This window comes from Siphateles boraxobius, unplaced genomic scaffold (assembly GCF_051911475.1).
Source record: "Siphateles boraxobius isolate OS27281-9 unplaced genomic scaffold, OSU_SipBor_1 130, whole genome shotgun sequence".
NCBI lineage: Eukaryota > Metazoa > Chordata > Actinopteri > Cypriniformes > Leuciscidae > Siphateles > Siphateles boraxobius.
The window spans coordinates 14979619-15001090 of NW_027508734.1; the positions used below are offsets into that span (position 1 = coordinate 14979619).

At 36.5% G+C, this 21472-nt stretch overlaps 2 protein-coding genes across 3 annotated transcripts in view; both read right to left on the bottom strand.

The window, feature by feature from the left end:
- The window catches only part of chsy1 (chondroitin sulfate synthase 1), a 64011-nt gene extending 48336 nt beyond the window's left edge, over nt 1–15675 (bottom strand). Inside the window, exons 1-2 of the mRNA XM_077228017.1 lie at nt 14934–15675; nt 10826–11321 (exon numbers count right to left, since the gene is read on the bottom strand). Coding sequence (XP_077084132.1) covers nt 10826–11321; nt 14934–15238 — 801 coding nt within the window. The 5' untranslated portion in view covers nt 15239–15675. The remainder of the gene's footprint in view (nt 1–10825; nt 11322–14933) is intronic.
- A 1164-nt stretch (nt 15676–16839) lies between these two features.
- On the bottom strand, nt 16840–21428 carry selenos (selenoprotein S). Of its 2 annotated transcripts, none has more exons than XM_077228079.1 (6): nt 21202–21428; nt 20048–20179; nt 19861–19967; nt 19524–19613; nt 19373–19442; nt 16840–17760 (listed from the first exon to the last, which is right to left on the bottom strand). In XM_077228079.1, exons 1-6 carry the CDS (start codon nt 21278–21280, stop codon nt 17678–17680), a joined length of 561 nt encoding a protein of 186 aa, XP_077084194.1. In that variant the 5' UTR covers nt 21281–21428; the 3' UTR covers nt 16840–17677. The 2 variants fall into 2 exon arrangements, with proteins under 2 accessions (XP_077084194.1, XP_077084193.1); XM_077228078.1 differs by having other exon boundaries at nt 19373–19445; nt 21202–21427.
- Nucleotides 21429–21472: the final 44 nt, after the last annotated feature.

A 21472-nucleotide genomic window follows, 5' to 3' on the forward strand; every position in this document is an offset into this window, starting at 1 on the left:
TTTAATGATCCGCTTTGAAAAGAAAAACAGCAGCTTTCAGTGCAATAAAATATTAAAGACCCTCCAGAATCTTTGTTGTGAGTTTTAAGTGGTCTTCAAGTGAATGTTGAGTCTCATTTAATTGCTTTGGAAGTAACGCACGTCACTGGCCAAACACACTACAGGCGGGAGAGAACAAAAAAAAAGGGCACAAAATAAAGGCTCAGCAAATCTGCATCACAGATTGTGCATTTAAAGGTAGTTTAGTCTGTCTCTGACTGGACAAACCTGGACGAGAAAAAAAAGAAAAAAAAAAGAAGAGAAATAGAGAAACAAAGCGATCGTGCCAAAGGGGAAAAAACAGCCCAAACAGGAAAGGGTACCTCCTGGATTGCCTTTGGAAAGAGCAGCAAAGCTCTTAATAAGCCTGCTGGTGGAAATGAGGGGTTCAAATGGCACACTAATGGACTTCCTCTAAAAGAAAGTGTCAAACGGCAACAAACAGCTGTGAACATGACCAACAAACCACCCCCGAAGCCAGGGAACACAAAGAGACTGTCAATGAAGCGTTATCTCCTGCTATTGATATCTGAAGACACTGTAATTCCTCTCACTAAGAGCAAGACGAGGATTTTACGCACATTAACTTCATAGATCTTTAAAGACCCCAGTAAAAAGCTTAGTAAGTCAAGTAATTAAAACATGACATATGAAGCTTACTGCACTGAAACATCAGCTTAAAAATTCAATTTCTTTAATAATATATTTTTATAATATATAAACAAATACGTTTAACACAAACAAATAGTTTAATGGATGAGAATAAAATTAACAAATAAATATAGGTTTATTAAATAAATATTATTTAAAAACAAATGAACATTTTAATAACAATAAATATTTAGTAAATAAATATACATATTTTTAATATAAAAATATTTTAAATACATTTAAATAAATATTTTTAATAGGCAAGTAAATAAATATATATATGTAAGATATTAAAGTAGTTTTCCACATCCCTGCAGTACAAGATAAAAACATCTGTACCGGAACAAGACAAAAGCAGCAAACACTACAGCGTTTAAATAGAACCTTCACTGCGGCCGTGCCAGACAACAACTTCCTCTTAAATAGGGTCTTTAGTGATGTGCCAACTATTAACGGTTTAAAACGTACAATATTATATCCCAACTTCTTATCCAATTCACTTACAAACTCAAAACAGCTGTTACATAAGAACTTCCAAATGTCAGGAGCTACATGAACCATCACTATATTATCATGTACTATAGAATGGAAAAAGAATGCAGCTTCTGTTTAATACTAATGCAACCCATATCCAAATCTACAGAGAACCCTGTGTGAGGATCCGTACTTTGCATAAGTTGCCAATAACAGGCCAGTGTCCTGCAAGGTAGACAAGCTTCAACGACAAACATCTGAGTGTATAACTGAGGGTGTAATGTTTAGGGATTTTGAAGCACGAGGCGATCAGTTGTCAGCTAGCAGTGAGCCAGTCATTCCCTCAGCATTCCTGAAGTGGCACACACTGAGCTCGCTGTGGGAGAGAAACGCAGAGAGACATGAAGTTTGGGTATTTAAAAGGGGCCACATTTAGAATATCACAAATCATCCTTTTCTCACCCTCATGTCGTTCCAAACCCGTAAGACTTTCCTTCATATTCGCAATACAAATGAAGATATTTGAATGAAATCTCATATTTCTGTTCCTCCATTTACAGTCCACGCAACTACCACTTGACGCCTCAAAAAGTTCTTGAATTGAGCGGTTTAGTCCAAATTTTCTGCCGACACACGATTGCTTTATATGATGAATAGATTTAATTTAGCCGTTTATTCACATAAAAAGCCTACAATTAAATCTGAAATAAAGCAATCTGGTCTTCTGAAGAGACTGGAAATAAAGCAAATCAGTTTCTTTATGAACTTTTTTTAACAACAAAGGGGTAGTTGTGTTGATGTCAATAGAGGGAGAGAAATATCTCAGATTTAGTTTAAAATGCCTTCATTTCTGTTTCAAAGATTAACAAAAGGCTTACAGGTTTGGAACAAAATGAGGGAAAGTAACTGATGACAATTTCTTCATTTTTGTGTGAACTATCAAACAAATTCACACAAAATTTTACTGGTAGAACTCAGTATTGTCAACTCTAGTACTTCAATATTTAAAAGTAAAAAAGAAACAGGAAATAAGAGGATAATAATGCATTAAAATACTAAACGCAACAACAGTGGCAAAGAAATAAGGCACAGATGCAATTCCTCCAGGCATCCAATCAAAGCGAAGTATGAGTCACATCATACTTCCTCTTCAGTCCAATGTGTCCAACTCGTGCAAAAACAGCCCTTTGCACACAAGCCTTTTATGTGCAGATCAGGTCATTTGCTGGATCACCTGATGACTGAGTGTACATGCATTTCCTTAAAACAACTGAAGAACAAAAACAAAAAAAAAACACAATTTTGAAAACCCAAACTATTTGGATAAGAGCAGCAGTTGAAAGCAAGGCGAGGTAAAAAAATAGCAGTGCCACAAAGACACTCTTGTTCGAGGGTTTCTTGATGAAAACACAGAGGGCAAAAGAGCGAGAGACACAGAGACAGACTTATAAAGATGTGACAGCATCTCTCGGTGGGAGGGGCCACGTGTCAGACGACCTGAAGGAAACAGATGCTGTTGGTTTGCATTTGCATTAGCTGTACTTTGGCATGACTGGCTGTTGGCATGGAAACGACGCCAAATCGCAAAAACTCCACTCAGTCCACACAGAGGGGCGTCCGTACGCTTAATGCTGCATACAAATCCTCCTTCATTCCAACAAACAGGGTTATGAAATATAATGAATGTAAACAGCTTAAAGGTCAAGGGAATTAGACGCTACTCTTTTTTCTTTTCTTTAAATAATCCTGAAAAAAATGTATCACTGTTCTCACAAAAATGTTAAGCAGCACAACCGTTCTCAACATTGATGAGAAATGTTTTACATCAGCAGCAAATCACAAATCAGCATATTAGAATGATTTCTGAAGGATCACGTGACACTGAAGACTGGTGTAATGATGCTGGAAATTCAGCACGGCATCACAGGAATACAATTATACTTTAGAAAATTGTAATAATATTTCATTATGGTTGCCAATAAGTTTCAGAAGCAGGAGCAAGTTATGTAAAAAAAGGGTTATTAAGACAAACATCACATTCTTTGCAATGTCTATTCAGAAAGTAAATATACCAAGTGAGGGCTAAATAAGGATGAGATTGTTTAAAAAATACTAACTATTGAATTTTTTTAAAGCTATAAGTGAACCATGACTAAACAGACCAGTATAATACAATGTGAGTTTGTCCACTCAAAGGGCAACACAAACTTGGAAGCTATTTGTGTTTATGAGTAAGATTGAAACAGTAAGCAATAGGACTGATAAAGCATACAACACAATTGCCAATTACTTTTCGCATCAGTAATGCAATCGTATCAGTACGCAAACAGCTGGAGAGATGTTTATGGCTGTTACTCCACAGAAGGAGCATTTCAAGTTTGCTGGCTTTCATGCTCGAGCAAACCCCTTTAACCACTGTTTGTATTTATTTTTAAATGAAGCTAGTAAACATTTATTTGCTCATTGCAGCTATAATTTTAGCATCCTGCTCGGGTGTGCGCCGAGGAGCAACAGAATAAGACATACATGAGTCCAGCGGCCACAGGATGTCTGAAAATACATGAGGTTTGCCACATACACAGCAGTCTGCCGCGAAGAACTGAAATAAGTTGTGAACCAAAGAGACAGAGACACCTCAACCTTTTCATTCTGAACGTGAAGATCTACACGTCACATTTAGTTGCTCCTTGTTAGAAAGACCAATTAAAAATGTGCTGGAATGTTCTGTGGGAAAAAAACATCAGAAATGGTAAAACTTAATTAAAGGGTAAAAAATAAAAGGTCATGACTTGGAAAAAAGACCATGGGCGAACCCAATCAATGCTCCAACAGAGCCAAAGAACGAACTATGGCTCCATCATCTAAACTAAAAAACCCTGAGGAAGTAGGTGAGCAAAGCTATGAATAGCTAATATTGTAACTTTAACAAGCTAAAGAGGCCAAATCAAATTAAGCTCACAGGATCAAATCATTGGGAATGTTTAATATGAATTCTGGGTGCTATCAAGGTCAACTGGGCTTCAACCCAACCGTTTACAAATGATAGTGTTTCAAACTCTAGTGAGCTGCCTAGCTAGTCTACTGCCATCTAGACAGAACCCTAACTGAAATGAAACGTTATAACTGGCCACACGATCCTTCAGAAATCATTCTAATATGCGGATTTGCTGCTCAAGAAACATTCCTTTTTATTATCAATATTGAAAACAGTTACAAGTGCTGCTTCATATTTTTGCAGAAACTATTACTTTTTTCAGGATTACTTGATAAACAGAAAGTTCAAAATAATAGCATTTATTTTGAAACTGAAATCTTGTGTAATATTATGAATGTCTTTAGTGTCACTTTTGAATTGAATGCATGATTGCTGCATAAAAATATTAATTTGTTTAAAGTTTGGGGTTTCAGTAAGATTTTTTTAGTGTTTACAACGAATTCTGCATTAGCTTTATCCATGAAAGATATAATGCTGCCTTAGAACTGAATTGAATGGAGTATGTTGACATATTTTGTATGTATTGATGTCTTGTAATCCCTCCTACATAGATTTTTGGAACAGATACAAAATAAATGCAAATTCAAATGGAAAACAAAATTCCATCCATTGTTATAATGCCACAATGATGCATAAAAAATTCACAAGAACCCAAGAAATGTTTTATTATTATGGTGGACAAACATTGCGGGTGAACATCCAGCCGGCACAAACCATTTGTGCTTTTAAGAAAAGCTTCACATATCTGCGCACTGCCGCCAATCCTCAAAACACTCTAACTCCGTGCAATAATGACCCATCTTGCATAGATCTCCGAAAAAGATTCCATGAAAATGGCCACAAAATACAGGACTGGACGGGCAGTATAATTCCGGGCTTCGCCGAGTGGCAAGAAATAGATGCAACTACAGGCGTTTGTTTGTTAGAGCTCGAAGAACAGAATATGCGTGTGGGAGGCTGACTTCCTGTGGATGTCTGAGCAGAAAAAGAAACTAAAGTCTTATTGACACACTATGTGACACATAGAAGAAGGTGAGAGAACGGAGGCCCTGGATCATGAAGCTGTTTAAGTGGCGGTGAGGCAGAGAAAACAAAACAAAAAAAAATCTATTTCAATTTTAGCCATGTATAAAATGTAGCCATGTACACAAAAACATAGAGTTTTTGCTGTGAAATTGCTTTTTTTATTTTTATTCTCTCAAACATTAGGTACCATCATTTCAAACAAAAGTCGACATGAAATCAAACCTACTTAGGCCTACTTCCTAAATACATGTTCCTGCGACAATTCATTGGAAGAAATGAAATCAAATAAGTTCTCCTTTATAATATTTAGGCTAAACAAAACGATGATCAAAATGATATTGGTTAACACTATTCAAGATCACATTTACCAGTGTTCATTCACTACACGGCTAACCTTTATGACACAGATCTGTGGTCACACTGACAAGTTTCACTTCTGGTCTGCTGAGTTTGCAGATGGGTTGAATCATACATAAGAGCGTCCCTGTTTGAAAACTCACAGTTAGATGCAATCATCATTACACTGGAAGCGGAAGCTGTTAAGTTAGGACACGACGCCAACATGGGGATAGATCTCAAAATGACTCGAGGCTATTGTTGGTGGCCAGACAAATCATGTCACTTTCACAGTCTGAAACTGACATGTCATCATGGAGCTCACTGAGAAAAAGACAGAAAAAGATTCTAAATCATAATGTGAGATCAAAAAGCAACCATATAACTTAAATAAATGAAAACAAAAACAAAAAAACAAGTATACTATGGTTAATGTTTTTAAAAGAAGTCTCTTTTGCTCACTAGAGCTGCATTTATTTGATGAAAAAGTGAAATTTTGGAATCAGTAATTTAAAATAACTGTTTTCTATTTGTATATACTTTAAAATTTATTCCTGTCTTCAGTGTCACATGATCACATGATTTTCAATGTTGAAAACAGTTCTGGTGCTTAATAATTTTGTCTTTCAGGATGCTTTGATCAACAGAAAGTTCAAAAGAACAGCATTTATTGGAAATAGAACTCTTTTATAACATTATAAATGTCTGCTGTAACTTACAATTACTACACTTTTGATATAATTAATGCGTCCTTGTTGAATAAAAGTATTGATCATTTTTTTACTTTAGTAGAAGTAACACTGTGTCTTAACTAGTTGACTAAAATGCTGAATGGTTAGGATAAGATTCAGATTTCATGGAAGAGACCGCTTTATCACATTTTGCCAGGTTAGGACATAGCATTAAATGTGTTACTAAATTCATTATTTAATTTCACGTTGAGAAGGTCTATTCTACAAAGACAATGAACAGATAAATAGGCTTTCAGCTTCCATTCGTGTCGTCGTTTACGGCGGTTTTCCGAGCAAACAGATGGGCTGACAACTAAATAATGGCTGAAGAATGGCTTGTCAATATCAATCAGAATGTGAACGATCACTCAGTCACATGACAGGAGACAAAAAGCCGTACAAAACGACATGCAATGAGTATTTTGCATTGTTCTTGCTTGAGGGCTTTTCACTATTTTCAATGGAACAAACTACCACTTTACAACGCTCTTAATTGGCACATTTGTTGGAATAACTAAGACATTTCTTCTTTCAGTTGTAATTTGGGAGCAGAGGTCTCACACGTCATTCAGAGAGAACATATGTGACAATATAATCGGTATAAAGATTAGCCAAACTGCACTGCTGAATAAAAGCACAGACCTTCACTACCTTTTTCTAGCAGAACTTCTACATTCAGTGTCTACTTTCAATAACAGGCTCAAAAAGGGATTTAAAGGACTTCCCCAAGAGTATGTTACACAACAACTCTCTCTGTTTTACTAAAAAGCACAACAAAACAATGCAAACTTCAATATTTATCATGAAAGCATAAGCTAAGTTTGGACTCTATCAGAAACTATCAATAACCGTTCTAACAGAACGTTTTAGGGATTACGATTTATAAAGAAAATAATACTTTTATTCAGCAAGGATGCATTAAATTGACAAAAAGTGACATTTACAATGTTATGAAGATTTCTATTTCAAATTAATTATGTTCTTAAAAATTTCTATTGATCAAAGAATCTTGAAAAGTATACAAAAATGGTTTTGGTTTTACACAAAAACATGAAGCAGCATAGCCATTTTCAACATTATTGATAATAAGAAATGTTTCTTGAGCGCCAAATCAGCTTTTTAAAATATTATATAGAAGCTCTAGGCCTACATTATTCTTTTCAGCTTTGCAGTCACAGGGGGGAAAATTACCCTATTCATATTATATACTATCATTTTAAATTTTATTTACTAATAAAGTCAATTAATTAAATTATTAATAAATACACTTAAATATAATAAAAAAAATATTTTATGAAAGGCGTTTTATTATATATATATATACACACTTGGTGAGCGTAATAATATTTGTTCAAAAACATAAAACATCTTACTGATCCCAACCTTTTGAAAGGTAGTATATCACCACATAATTTTATATCCGTCACTTCCGGCTGAAACATTCCTCCTGTCGGAAATATTTACCATTGAAACGGACACATCAGCTGGCAGACACATAACGGTTATGTTTTTAGACACTAATATGCAGAAGGTAGCAACCAGGACAGGACAAGGTCAGCGAGCGAGAGATACGAGAGCAGCTGCGAGAAGGTTCCCAGATCAACACGTTTAATATAACACAGGTGACAAGAGTCTGGTTGAGCACTGTTACGGTTTGATACCACCACTGGTTAGGTGTTAAAAGAATTAGATAAAAGAGTGTCTGTCCATGCAAAACTTGCCTCCACAAGGTGGGTGGTTACTTCGTCAGGACCAAGTCACAAAAGTCCACCCACACGTCTCTATGACCGTGTTTACATCTGGTATTAAGATGCATTTAGTCGATCGGATCACAAGTGGACGTCGCTAAATACAGGTGTAAACGGGGTCTAAAACACCCCACAAAAACAACCAGATTGCTCTCCGTAGGTTTTTCCATCGTCTCTGGGTGCTTTCAAATGTAAATTGCGCAAACTTATTTTTGCAGTTATCTAAAAAAAAAAAAAAACACCCATAGACCCTCCCCTCTAAGAAATCACGACAGAAGTGTAATCCCTCGTCTACTTGTGATCCGATCGAACAAAACACATCTTAATACCAGATGATGTATCGGACCTCTAGATATGGCTCGTGTCCCTCATTCAATCGAGGAATCATTTTGTGTCCGTAGCAAAACTGTGCAGGGTGAGTTAAGGCCTATTCACACCAAGAACATTAACTATAACGATAAAAACTACATTAGATTCTACAGCGGTGCACGATAACGCTCCGTTTATTATAAACGCACTGCAGTTCTGTCACTTTAAATGCTCAAGCTCTTTAAAGCAGAAAGGATTCTGATTGGCTGTTAATGTTAATTTAGTTAATCAGCTAGAAAAATTATTGTTATTGGTGTGAACAATATGGAAACAAATGAGTTGCTAAATGGTCAATTCAGAGAAAAACAGACAAAGAAATCATGACATTTTGTTACACCCGCTTAAATTGAGCACAGGAATCATCTCAAATACCCGCGAGCCCAAAGCGGAGGTCAGATGAGACTGTTTGCACTCTGGCCATAAACAAACAGAAGTTGGGCGGCAGCACAGACAGATACACATCTGAAGAGCTCCAAACAGACAAAGACGCTTAATATCAGTATTTAAGGGAGTAAAACAGGCTCCTGTTTTGAGCCGAGAGGTCTTTGAGGTCACTTTACGAGGCTGACGCTCTCGCAGGGCCCGTCGAGACTTGCAGCGCAGTAGGTCTCGGCCGTTTCTATAAAGAAGCAGAGGCATTAATAGCAGGTTGCCCAGCTGTGCCGTCTCTAACTAATCCTGCAAGACTGTAATTAAAGCACACATCAAATGCGCATTAAAGTCCCAGCGGCCCCAGTCACAGGGGGACTCGTTAAGACTCAGAGGTTCCAATTCCGCCCCATTCCACGAGCCGAAAAAGATTCATGGAGCACCTCTGATAGCTTTCCAACCCTTTAATTTTTCCGTTTTGTGCAAATTTGTGAAAAGCGATGTCACATTTACAGTGACGAATTGCGCATGTGGCTCCTTCATCTGGAGCAGATGGAAAAAAGGGTAATCTTGCCTTGACGGATGGTCTTGGTAGACTAAACGATATGCAAAGACTCATTTGAGACGTTGGAGAAAAATGCTAAGTGCTTTACACAAAACTAGCACAAAAAGGGAAAGTGCCGCCACATCTATAAAAGAAAAAAGAAAAAAAAGGAAGGACATCCAGATTACCAGCGCAGAAAGATCCACACAAAATATCAATACTCTTCTATAGTTTCCTTTCCCATAGCAAACACCTGAAGTTGTAGATGGAGGAACATGCCTAGGTCACATTTCACCCCAAAATCAAATAATATTTTTTGCCTGATAAAGACTATTTTAGGACCATAATGTTTTGCATTGTAAAAATTATTCATGAAAATTAAGCACATTTTTCTCCTCAAATTAGTAACCTCATTACTGTAACGCATCTGGATCTTTAATTTTCTCTTTCTTATTCGCAATAGTTATTTTGAATACATTTTCAATACTGCATTACAGTATTTTTTACTTTAGTACTCACAATTTACAATTCACTTTAATTCACTTACAATTTAAGAGAAAATATATACATTTATTTTTGAAGTAATGGGTAACACTTTACAATAAGGATTCAGTGGTTAAGTACATTAGTTAAAATAAACTAACAATAAAATAGACTTCTAAAGAATTTATTAATATTGGTTCATGTAAATTTCAACATTTACAATTACACCATCATCAATCATAAAGAATTACTGCAATTACAAAAGAAGTTCGAAAGTAAAGCATCCATAAAATTTGCAGTAATGAGAAATAGAAAAATCTGCTTAAAAGTAAAAAAAATTAATGGTCCTAAAAAATGAATCATTTTCTTTATGCAATTAAAGAAAATGTGTAGTTTTTTGTGAAATATGGGTTAGGGTTAGGGTTGCATGAGATTCACCTGGATGCAAATGGCCCGTCTTTTTATAAAGTAGTTCTCAGCTACTCGGTCTGATGATGATGAACTTCATCCATTGGAGAGACGATGACTCACCTCTCCAAGGTCAGAGGTCACCCTTTCAAAAAGTCAGTGTCCAAACTCCAAAGCTCCATTTCCTATGAGTCACCCCATAACGGCTTTGATAAAACAGCTGATCTAGAACAATGATAAGAGAGAGGCTATGTTCCCGTTTGAACACATTCCACTATTGTCCAGCTCTCTCTGTAATACCTGGCCAGGTATCGACAAAATCCTTTGAAAGATCAAAGCCTGCCTGGGAGTTTTGATGGTGAAAAGAAGAACGCAGCTCTTTTCTGCTTCACTCCAACCTATAATTTTCAGTCCCCGAAAATTACAGCTCTGAGAGTTCAATGAAGAGTCTGAATTTCGAACAATATGCATTATAAACCTTGAGCCTGAGCTGCAGGAAATATAGGACACTAATAATTATGCAAAGGGTGCCCTGCTCTATCTTGGTCATGTGATCACTATGGTTTGGCCCTGTAATTATGCACACACACAAATAAAAAAACATATCCAGGTGTATTGTACGTTATGCCCCACAAACTTCATCTTATCTTACCTCATAGGACCAGACGCACTGCACCCCGGCAAAGCGGCGCACGCAGCGGCCCACCTCCACGTCCTCATGGGTGGTGTACATCTCCTGCAGGCACTGGCGGATGTGGGGCACCATCCTGCGCAGCACCTCACGGCTCATGATTACGCCAGGGCCGCCCATGCAGAAGTTCTCCCCCGGTTCCAAGGCCAGCTTCCCCAGTTCGTCGCGGGCGCCCATGCCCGTCTGGCCAAGAAAGATGGCTTCGCTGCTGTTCAGACTCCTCAGAAAGCTCTCCAGCTTCTCGCTTTTGATGTAGACGTCGTCGTCGGCTCGCATGAACCACTCGAACTGGTCCAGGTAGTGGTCATGCATGTACTTGAGCATCATGAAGGACTTTTTCTGAGGAGGGTACGAGTCGTCCACGTTCTGCAGAGCCACAATGGGGATTGGGATCGTCGTGTCAGAACCCTCGCTGGAGAAAAACTCCACTTTGCCTGGAACAGACTTGGCCCAGGTCCTACAGGACACAATAAAAAGGACAAATATGTTCAAAATGAGTGATCACTTGATCAATAAATTGGTCTAGGGGTGGGCGGTTTGACCAAAATTTTACATCATGTTAACAGTATATCACAATATAATAGTTATTTGTGCTGCAAACTTAGCCACAAAATGTTTTACATATAACTGTTTTGTACTTCCTATTTTTCTATATAAATCTCAAACAGAAAGACGCTTCACGGTACTATTGCTAAAAAAAAGAAAAAAGTTAATAATAAAAAGCTATTCCTCCGATCAAAACCAAAATCTTGTTTTTTTATTTAAGTGAATTTTGAGGAAATATTGTTTATTTCAGCAATTTCGTTAACGAATTCTCACATCATCATTAAATTTTTAGGAATGTGATCAAGAACAAAACAACTGACAAAACAATTTCCCTATTTAACAACAACAGTAATTATTATTTAAAATTTTTATTATTTTTCAAATATATAATAAATATAATATAATATAACAATAATATTATGTACCGTAAAATCAAACAAGTGTTTAGTATTATTATTAATCCTAACAATGTTCAATTACAATAGTAATATGTATGGCGGTCTTCATTTCTTTGCTGTCAAACGTTCAACTAGGGCTTTTATTTTTGGGAGAAAACCATAAGGAAACCTCAAAGCTTTGTTGAGAACAGATTTATAAACAATTCTAATTGCAATTTTGTGAACACTGTTGGTGCATGTTGAGGTTTCAAATGCACTAATCAAAGTCGCACGACCAAACTCAGCGCTTGCAGAGAGCAGCACTTACTTTCGAAGTCCGAACCGAGCCGCTCCGGGACACGAAAAACCCTGGATCTTGAGCTGCTCGTGTGTAAATTAACACAGTGTCGCGCATCACTCTGAGATTTACACGGTTCACATTAGGTAGAAAAATACATAGTATTTTTAACAGGTTGGAAAATATGAAAAAAAAAAAAATGAAAAAAAAAAAATACATTCCTGATTATGCACTGTATGTATCGGAATTGATCATTAAAAAAAAAAAAAAAAACACTTGGTTTAGCAGCACTATTCAGAATATATTGACATGAGCACCTGAAGAGTTTGGAATAAAAACAATGCCTCAGGTTATTATCAGAACGACAAAAAGATTGAGCAGGGTACAGCATTAGGATGATTCAGATGTTTTTTAAACTAAAAGTCCCAAGCTGATTAATTATAAACATGTAAAACGAAAACAGATAAATGAAATGCAGCACTCAACATCAGCATAAAATGCCAAAAGCTTCATTCTGCCATGACCCCCAAGTGTAGGAGGACGCTTGCAGCAACTAAATCAGTTCAGCGGAGCTTCAGAGCTGCACTTAATTTAATATTGCAACATTCATGTCCAGAAAATGAAGCACGAGTCTCTAAAATACATTTGTGTCCTGCATGTCAGCACGTGGAAAGGCTGCACTGTTTTTGTTCAGATAATATCCCCTCTTCTTGCCAACATCTAATTTTACCAAAATCCTGCTTCCTGTTCTCTGCAACTAAAGAAGGGGAATCCAAAGATACCGTGTTGACCTTTTGCACACTTTTGTAGTGAAGAAGACATGGGCTGCATCCGAAATTGCATACTTCCTTTCTATATAGTAGGCGAAAAAAAGCATGTGACAAAATAAATATGTCCGAATTCGTAAAGATGTAGGAAAAAAGTACCAGTATGACCTACGTCTTCCGGCGAGATTCTGAAGTGTGCATATAATCATCGACACTTTACTATCCCATGAGGCCTATCATGAGAGGATTTGCGAATGGAGGTGAAGCGACGCAACTGACGGTGGTAGGTCACGTGATGACAACATGGCGAATGCATTATGTCCAGATTTCATTCATACTATAAGAACATACATTTTTAGAGATTGTAAAGTAATTACATTTTCAAAATAACAACAACTCAAGAGAGCGATTTGCGATGCGATTTCGGACACAGTGAATGTCAGTGTGACATTCACCACTGAAACCAGGAGAAAGAGCCAGCCAAGCTCTGCTTTGATAGACAACCTTTTTCATTTTCTTGCAACGAAATAGGCCTAAGCATTCAGCAATCTTGCTTTCATATTCAAATCAAATAATGCAATCAAATAATTGAGATTGCAAATCAGGAGAAATAATAGTTTAGCAATCCTTTGAGAACACATTCTCCAGATTCTTTGGATCTTCAAATTGCTCCCGTGCAGAACTAGAAGCACTTAATTACAGGAAATACAGCAACAAGAGAATACGCCATTGTAAATACTTCAGTGATGCTGTGGCTTTTCCACCAAGGCAATTCACCCCAAAAAAACATGGCAAGGAAATACTGCTGATTAAACGTATTACATAAATGCTTGCTTCAGCACAACTCTGTCCTCTCCATCCTTATACAAATTACCATGGTAACCACCATAGTCTCCACCAAAGTACCAAACAAATACTATTCCTAAAATAATAATGTGGTATTAGCCAAAAGTGCCATTTAAAAATGAGAGGAAGATACTGACCAGTGACCATGGTGATTCTACATATATGTCTGTGTTTAATAACTTATAAAACCCCACAAGCGGAACTAATAAAACAGATGAAATAAAACGATTCAGCATAACCCTGTTTTCTCACTCCTCATCCTTACTATGATTTACCATGGTAATCGCAGTCACCACCAAAATACCATAGATTTTTTCATTAATGTTCTTGATACAGCAAAACTGTGGTAAAATGGTATTTGGTAGAAGTGTCATCAAATATAAGAGACAGAGTCTGAAGGCTGTTACATTGTTTGAAGAAGATCCCGTATTAGCGATTATGAGTATTAGATTATTTGAAGATGAATGCGTTTTAAAATTGTGTTGATTAGACAAATGAAATAAAGCATAACTCTGGCCTCTCTCCATCAATACCATTGTAACTGTTGTCTTAACCAAAATAGCAGAGAATTATTGGGTTACACTTTACTTGTCCCTGTTACAGTGTAAATATACATTTAAGTACTGAGTAATTAATTAACTACATGTACTAACTATAGGGGGTTAGGATTTGGTTTAGGGTTAGTTAGTTAGTTGCATGTAATTGTGCATAATTTAAAGTTAATACTACAGTAACTACATGTGTCGTGTAAAAAGGACACTGTAAAATTAAGTGTCGACAACTTTTGTTACTATTTAACTATGGCAATTCCTCGGAAACTATGGTTATCATGCGAGTGAATGCATTACCTGTAACTCCCATCATTCCCAAATATATGACGTAAAATATGATATAAATATTTTGTTGAAGAAGATGCCGTATTACTACGGCTATGGTGGTGATTTATCGTACGTGACGTGAACGCGTTGAATTACCAATAACTCCAAACCGCCTCTCAAAAACCAAAGCTAATAGCTGAAATAAAATAACGTTAACTCCAGCATAACCCTGACCTCTCTCTGTCCTTACCATGATTTACTCTGGTAACCAGTCAAAATACCATACAATGATCGCTACTACTAATACAATAAATGTGTGGTAACAAGCAAGGTTTCTGCACTGTCTTAACTATGCTGTATTTGGGCGGGAACTACGGTTACTATGGTGATTCTTCGTAAGTGGACGCTATGAATTACCTATAAGCTGCCACGGCGCGGTTGTTCAGGTACTTCTGCGCGGTCATGACGCCCACGAACAGGAAACTGTTGGACTGGGGCACCGCGGGCTTCTCGGTGTTGGGCATGAGCACCCCTCCATACTCCTTCTTCATCATCATCATCATCCCACCTCCGCAGCCGCCCGTGCCACCGCTCGCCCGCCGCTTGTGACCCGCTTTCTTCAGCTCAGTGGCCCGGGGCAGGATGAGCCTGGACGCCAGTGTGAACCCAACTACCAGACCCAGCAACACACTGAACCACGATCTGCGACTTCTCCCTGCCATTTCAGCTTCAACTCAAACCTCCGGATCAGTCAAGGCTTTTTTTTTTCTTTTCGCCTTCGTTTTATTTTAAACGCCAGCCGCTGCTGCAGTCCCGTCCAGAACACTGGGTTTGGGTCCAAGCATGATCGCCGCTGATCACCGTTCACTGCCGATGTGTAACGTTACGTTGCAGCGCTCCAGCCCGCATATATTACCAGTCAATGCCATCTAATCGCCAGCTATCCGCTCCATGCGAGCCATGATCGGATTCGTGAAGGTATTTCCGTCGTTTCGAGCTTGAATCGTTGATAAGTCAGGGGAAATTAACGGTCTGCTGTCTAAAGTGCGGCATCCTCGTTCTCGCGACTATCTCGCCATTGTGAGTGAGCGAGAGTGCCTGAAACGCGTCTTTGCGGCGACGCGGCTTAACCGTCAAGGATTTTTGACACGCTGGAGGCGCCGTAGCTCGTTCCTGATTGGCTGAGGACAGTTATCTGATGACGTTTCATGGAAAAGCGTTGCGTCCTTTTTCTCGTGAATTGTTCTTTTGAAATATTTATCATTAAACTGTGTATATTGTAATGGAGACAAACGTTTTACAACCGAATTTTATTTGAAAAATCGTTAATTTCGTACCGACATATTATGTATTTATTAAATGTAAATTTTATAACCAGAATCCACTTTTCGCTGTTTTCCTTGTAAATTTATTAAAGTACTTTAAATAGATATAAATCAGAATAACAAAATAAATAAAGAATGTTACACACAAAACAGGCTACAAAACTGTATGAAAGAAAAGCTATTGTATCATTCTTGGAATTATTTTGGATTATGATGTTGTTCATCATCGTCATATGTGCGGTCTTAAGTGCAACCTCCTGCTTCTTCAATTGTATGTATATTTCACTTATAGCCTACAAAATAAATAATGTGACACATTTATTATAAATAATTACAAATCTGTGCTCTACTATTTGGATACTGCGTGTTGCAATACAATAAGTTTAAAAACGTTTTTGTCAAGTTTATTTTATATTTTAAATTCAATGTGTTAGTTATACATTTATATTTCTTATTTAATAGTCAAATTTCATATTATGATTTCCTATAATATAAGCTTAATTATCTAATTTTATAACAAGATTCCTCCCTTCCATAACTGACTAAACCACGTGCTAATCTCGCCACCTAGTGGACAAAGTGTCCTTCCTTTTCTGCTGTGTATTTTCCTGTCTCAACGTATATGGACAATATAATTCAACTATTTTTTTTATCTCAATATCATAAATAACTGGACGTAAGGAGTGGATTTGAATAATCTCACCACGATGTGTGTTGTTTTTCTGCCAGGTCCCTATTCACAAATTAACTTCTAACATTAAATACTAGCAATACGCAATTCGTTTAGAAAAAAAATCAGGTTTATTTATTACGAATATGTTTTCCCTTTCTCTAGTCACAATGTTTAACACAAAATATATTTTCTCTTAGTGTCTGACTTTCCTGTGTCATGCGAGTAATTTTTCAACCTGCTAAAAACTGTAAATTGTACTTTGATCGCCCTGAAACAGGATAAAACCTGGCATTTGCTGTCCTGATAAATAAGACATGGACAAACGTTGAGTAACTATGCATTTTAATTCTGAAAAGCTCACAATGACTTTGACACGTCATTACTAAACAAATGCTTTCGGAAATACCAAAGACCACCACGTAGGCTGCCATTTAACATCACTAACAACTGCATTGATGGATCTGTCATAAAACGGCAATTCCTATTTTTATAACAGAATACAACCACTTCAAATGATATAAATGTAGCAATTTGCATTTTTATTTACTTTCTCTAGGTATTAATTTAGCACAGCCTTTATAAGTGCAAAAGCTAAAAACAGGAACATGTTTCATTACTGAAAATCATCAGCCTGCCCCAGGAGTATTAATACCTTTGATGAGGAGGCGTCATTAAAAGCTGTCAATCAGACAAATAGGCAATAGTTTCTTAATCATAATGATGTGCAATTCAAGAAAAAAAATTATGTGTCAAAAAACATTTATCTTTTGAAAAGTAAAAAAAAAAAATTGATCTAAAGTCTTTCCTTTTCGACTCACCCTGATGTCATTCTGACTGCAAATGCTGTTATTGTGAAACACAAAAGGACAATCATCATGCAGCTTTCATTTTAAGCAGTGCACTAGATTCAAAATCATCTGAGTTCATACGATAGAACTGATTGATTGAAAAAAATAACAACATACAGGATTGGAACGACATGAGGGTGAGAACAAAAGTTAGACAATGTAACCTGTCACCAGAAAAAAGTGTTTATGAAGATCCTTAATAACCATCTTTGCTATTGTCCTATGATGAGTGCTGACAGCCTTATTCAGTTAATATTCATGTGTTCCTATGGGGGAGTGTCAAAGGGTCAGAGGTTACTCTGACGACCTTTAACCTCATCCACCAGCAGACGGTCCTCTCCTGCCGGGTCTCCAGGCGCACGTTCCTCCTCCTCCTTCTCCAGACAAAGGACTGTACCCTACCATACAAACAGACAGCAAATCATATAAACAACAACATGAATAACAAGACTCTGTGACAGTTCTTGGGTCTAAACCTGGATAATGGGCTTAATGATGAACGTTGCATGAACAAACAGAAAAACTGGTCGCATCGCATCCGCTTGTCCGAGAAAGTGTTTACAACAGTGTGAACTGACGGCCAGTGTTGGGGGTAGCGCATTACAAATAACAGAAGTCATGTAATCAGATTACATTGTTCATGTAACGATTAATGCATTACTTTTAAATTTGAAATAAAATAAGTAACACAAGTTACTTTGCTTTCCCATTTATAGACTGACGGCTCTTGTGTCCCCATGTTGAGATTCTCTATCCGTTGAGCGTACATCAGTTGTACATTCGTTATTGCGGTACATTATGGGATTGAATACGTGCACTCGATAAAATCCACTATGGTTTCGCACACCACTATAAATGGCTGTCCCCTCAAATAATGCCATATCTAAGGGTATGGGAGCGATTTCAGACACAGCCTAAGAGTATTGATCTTTCTTCTCCATCCTATTATTCTCCAATCTAGAATGGCAGCACAGCTGAAATGTTTGTTTGAGTTGTGCCCTCTACTGTATGAATTTGCATTTCCTTCAGCCTGAGGCTTATCCATTTCACTTCTGTGACAGGGCCTTTACATTTGCCAAAAATAGAACTTTTGGGGATTTTGTTGTTGTTGTTGTTGTTGTTGTTGTTGTTGTTGTTGTTGTTGTTAAAAAACAAAACAAGCAAGCCCAGCTGAAAAAAGTAATGCAAAGGTAATGTAACATTACTTTTCACAAAAGTAACTAAGTAACTTAATTTGTCACTTTTTTAGGTAGTAACACAATGTGGTAATGCATTACTTTTAAAAGTAACTTTCCCCAACACTGATGACAGCGATATATATGGACACATATATATATATATATATATATCAGTATATAGTAAAAAAATTGCTTTATTTTTCATAATTTAATTTTATTTGTATAACAATGCAAAATAAAGAAATATACAATAAAAATAAAGTCGCAAAAATACTTTTTAGTAGCTATCCCCTTTATGTCTAAATATAATTGCAATATTGATTACCTGGATAATTTCGCCAGTGAAATCTTGGTCTATTCTGAAAATGGGTTAATTTTTTGGGTTAGTGCATGCAAAGAAAAAAAAATTCAAAAAACTGTAATGCACTTTCTGAAAGTATGTTAAATAATCGGATTGAACATTGTTGTTAGTATCGGTAACAACTTAACTTAATAACATTATACTACACTATGAAACATTCAAATAGTCAAGAAGCTTAAATAGATTTACTTATTTTAAGAAATGTTTAAAACTACAAATGTTCAAAATTAGTTGATTAGTCCATGTTTAAGGAAATAAACGAATAAGACTTATATTAATAATAATAATATTTTACAAAGTACATGTAAAAAAAAGTGGAAAATAAAGCACATTTACTTTATATTTAATTTTGACTGTATTTTATTCCATTTTGGATTTTGGATTGTTATAGAAATAAAGACCCAAAAAGGTTTAAATAAAGTATTCTTTGAATCATAAGAGAAAATGTAAAATTATGAATATGCTGCATACCACTGTTACGAAGGGGCTTTTTGTCTGTCCTTGGTCTCAGTGAGCTGGAGGAAGGGGTTTCTTCAGTGTTCTGCTGGAAAGAAGAAATAATACGTAAATGCGCCACCACCTGACACCTGAGGCCTAGAGAGATTCGTCCCAGAAGTCTTACCTGTGCAACTTTTGCATTTCCTTTATAACTCTTTCCTTCCTTCATACTTTCCCACATCTCGATTTTCTGTCTTCTCTTTTCCTCCTCAAGCTAAAGAGAACAGAAGAACCAGCATGAATATTGTGTGATGATTTGTGTACATTTCTGAAATCCATAACTTGGACACAGTCACCTCTGATAACAGATCACTCTAAATTGTAATGTAGACATGCATTTTCTGTAAAGCTACTTTGAAACAAATGTATGTATTTTGAAAAGCGCTATATAAATAAATGTGAATTGAATACTGAAAACTGAAAGTCTGTCCTGTTTGATCACGTCACCACATGAGACTCACCCTCTGCTGCTTCTCTTTGAATTCTGCAGCTCTGGCGTCCTGCTCTTCTTGCATTTTGCGGCGTGACGCCTCCAGAGCCTCCTGACGCTCCACCACAGATCTGGGGTCTGCAAATGCCACACACACACCTCTTAATACCTAAAATACTTTCAAGGCATTTCAGTTTCCAGACAGCGTTTGTTCTGACCTTGGCTCACGGCTGAGACAGACGAGCTCTGATTGTCTCTGGGTCTGTTCTTGCGGAGATGCTGGATGAGCAGAAAGACTCCCATACACAGGAACACCAGATACCAGCCATATTCAGACAGGATCGAAGTAACTGTTGAAAAAAGATAAAGTTGACCAAGACATTCCAGACACTGCAAGGTCTATAAGCACTTTCCAAAAGTATGTTAAATAGTCTGCAACATAGTCAACCATTTGATTATTGTTAATAGTATCTATATACAACTTTAATATAGAACATAAACATTCTATTTCATTTTGAAACATTCAAAATACTCAAATTTCATAAAGCTTTAATATTATATGAATAATATACATCTTATTTTTAGGAATTTCAAAAGTATAAATGTTCAAAACCATTAGTTTGCGTCTGTTTTTAAAGAAATATGATCAAGAAAATATTAAAAGACATATTAATAATAATAATAGTAGTAGTAGTACATCATCAGCTAATTATTTTTCATTTCTGTTAATTGTATAAGTAACCACTATCATTAAAAACATTAAAAAGAATTATAAAACATTCAGACAGTTTGAAATCTGTGAAACGTTAATTATTATCTTATGATTCATGCAATTTACAATAAATACTACAAAATATACAGTGTATACATTTAAACATAAACATTTATTTATACTTTAAAATTAAAAGTATAAAATGTGCTTTATTTTCACGTCTTTGTTTAAATTTATATTGCATTTGATAAAATATCAAACGTATTACTTAAAGAATTAACTTGCACCTTTCAAGCAAAACATTTCACAAAAAGAGGAATGTTATTTTATTTATCTGTTAAGCATTGTATGTTTGTTAAGTTAATGGCTCATTAAAACGTAACTGATACATCTTATTGACCTGTAAACTGTAAAGTTAGCCTATACAATGTGATTAATCTTATTGAACTATATCGTTATGTTCTAGTCATTTCCTGAAAAGATCCGCATCACTTCACTCCAAAATGTCAAATCGATGTTTCCATAAAGAGTCCTTTAAATAACCCATAGTCACAGATTCGATATCAGTCAAACGGACTACACTATATTACACTCATGATAAATGATAACAGGTCAGTAAACTCCAATGAACTGAAGCTCCGACATATGGTGTTTACATACCAGATGACTGCAGAAAACTCAGATCCTGGTTTGGAGGAACATCTTCATTTTGAACACGCGCATCACCATCTGCCTCCATATTAAAACGCTTTAAAGATGTTTTATGATTTTGGTATGAGAATGTATAATTAGCTCATTTTTATTCGGTTCAATTCCACTCAAGCTACCCTGCTACAACACACCGACTCACTTCCGCAACCACAAGACAGCCAATCAGCTTTAAGATGACGTGGCCTTTACGGGGGCCCAACTGAGACAAATCAAAGGGAAA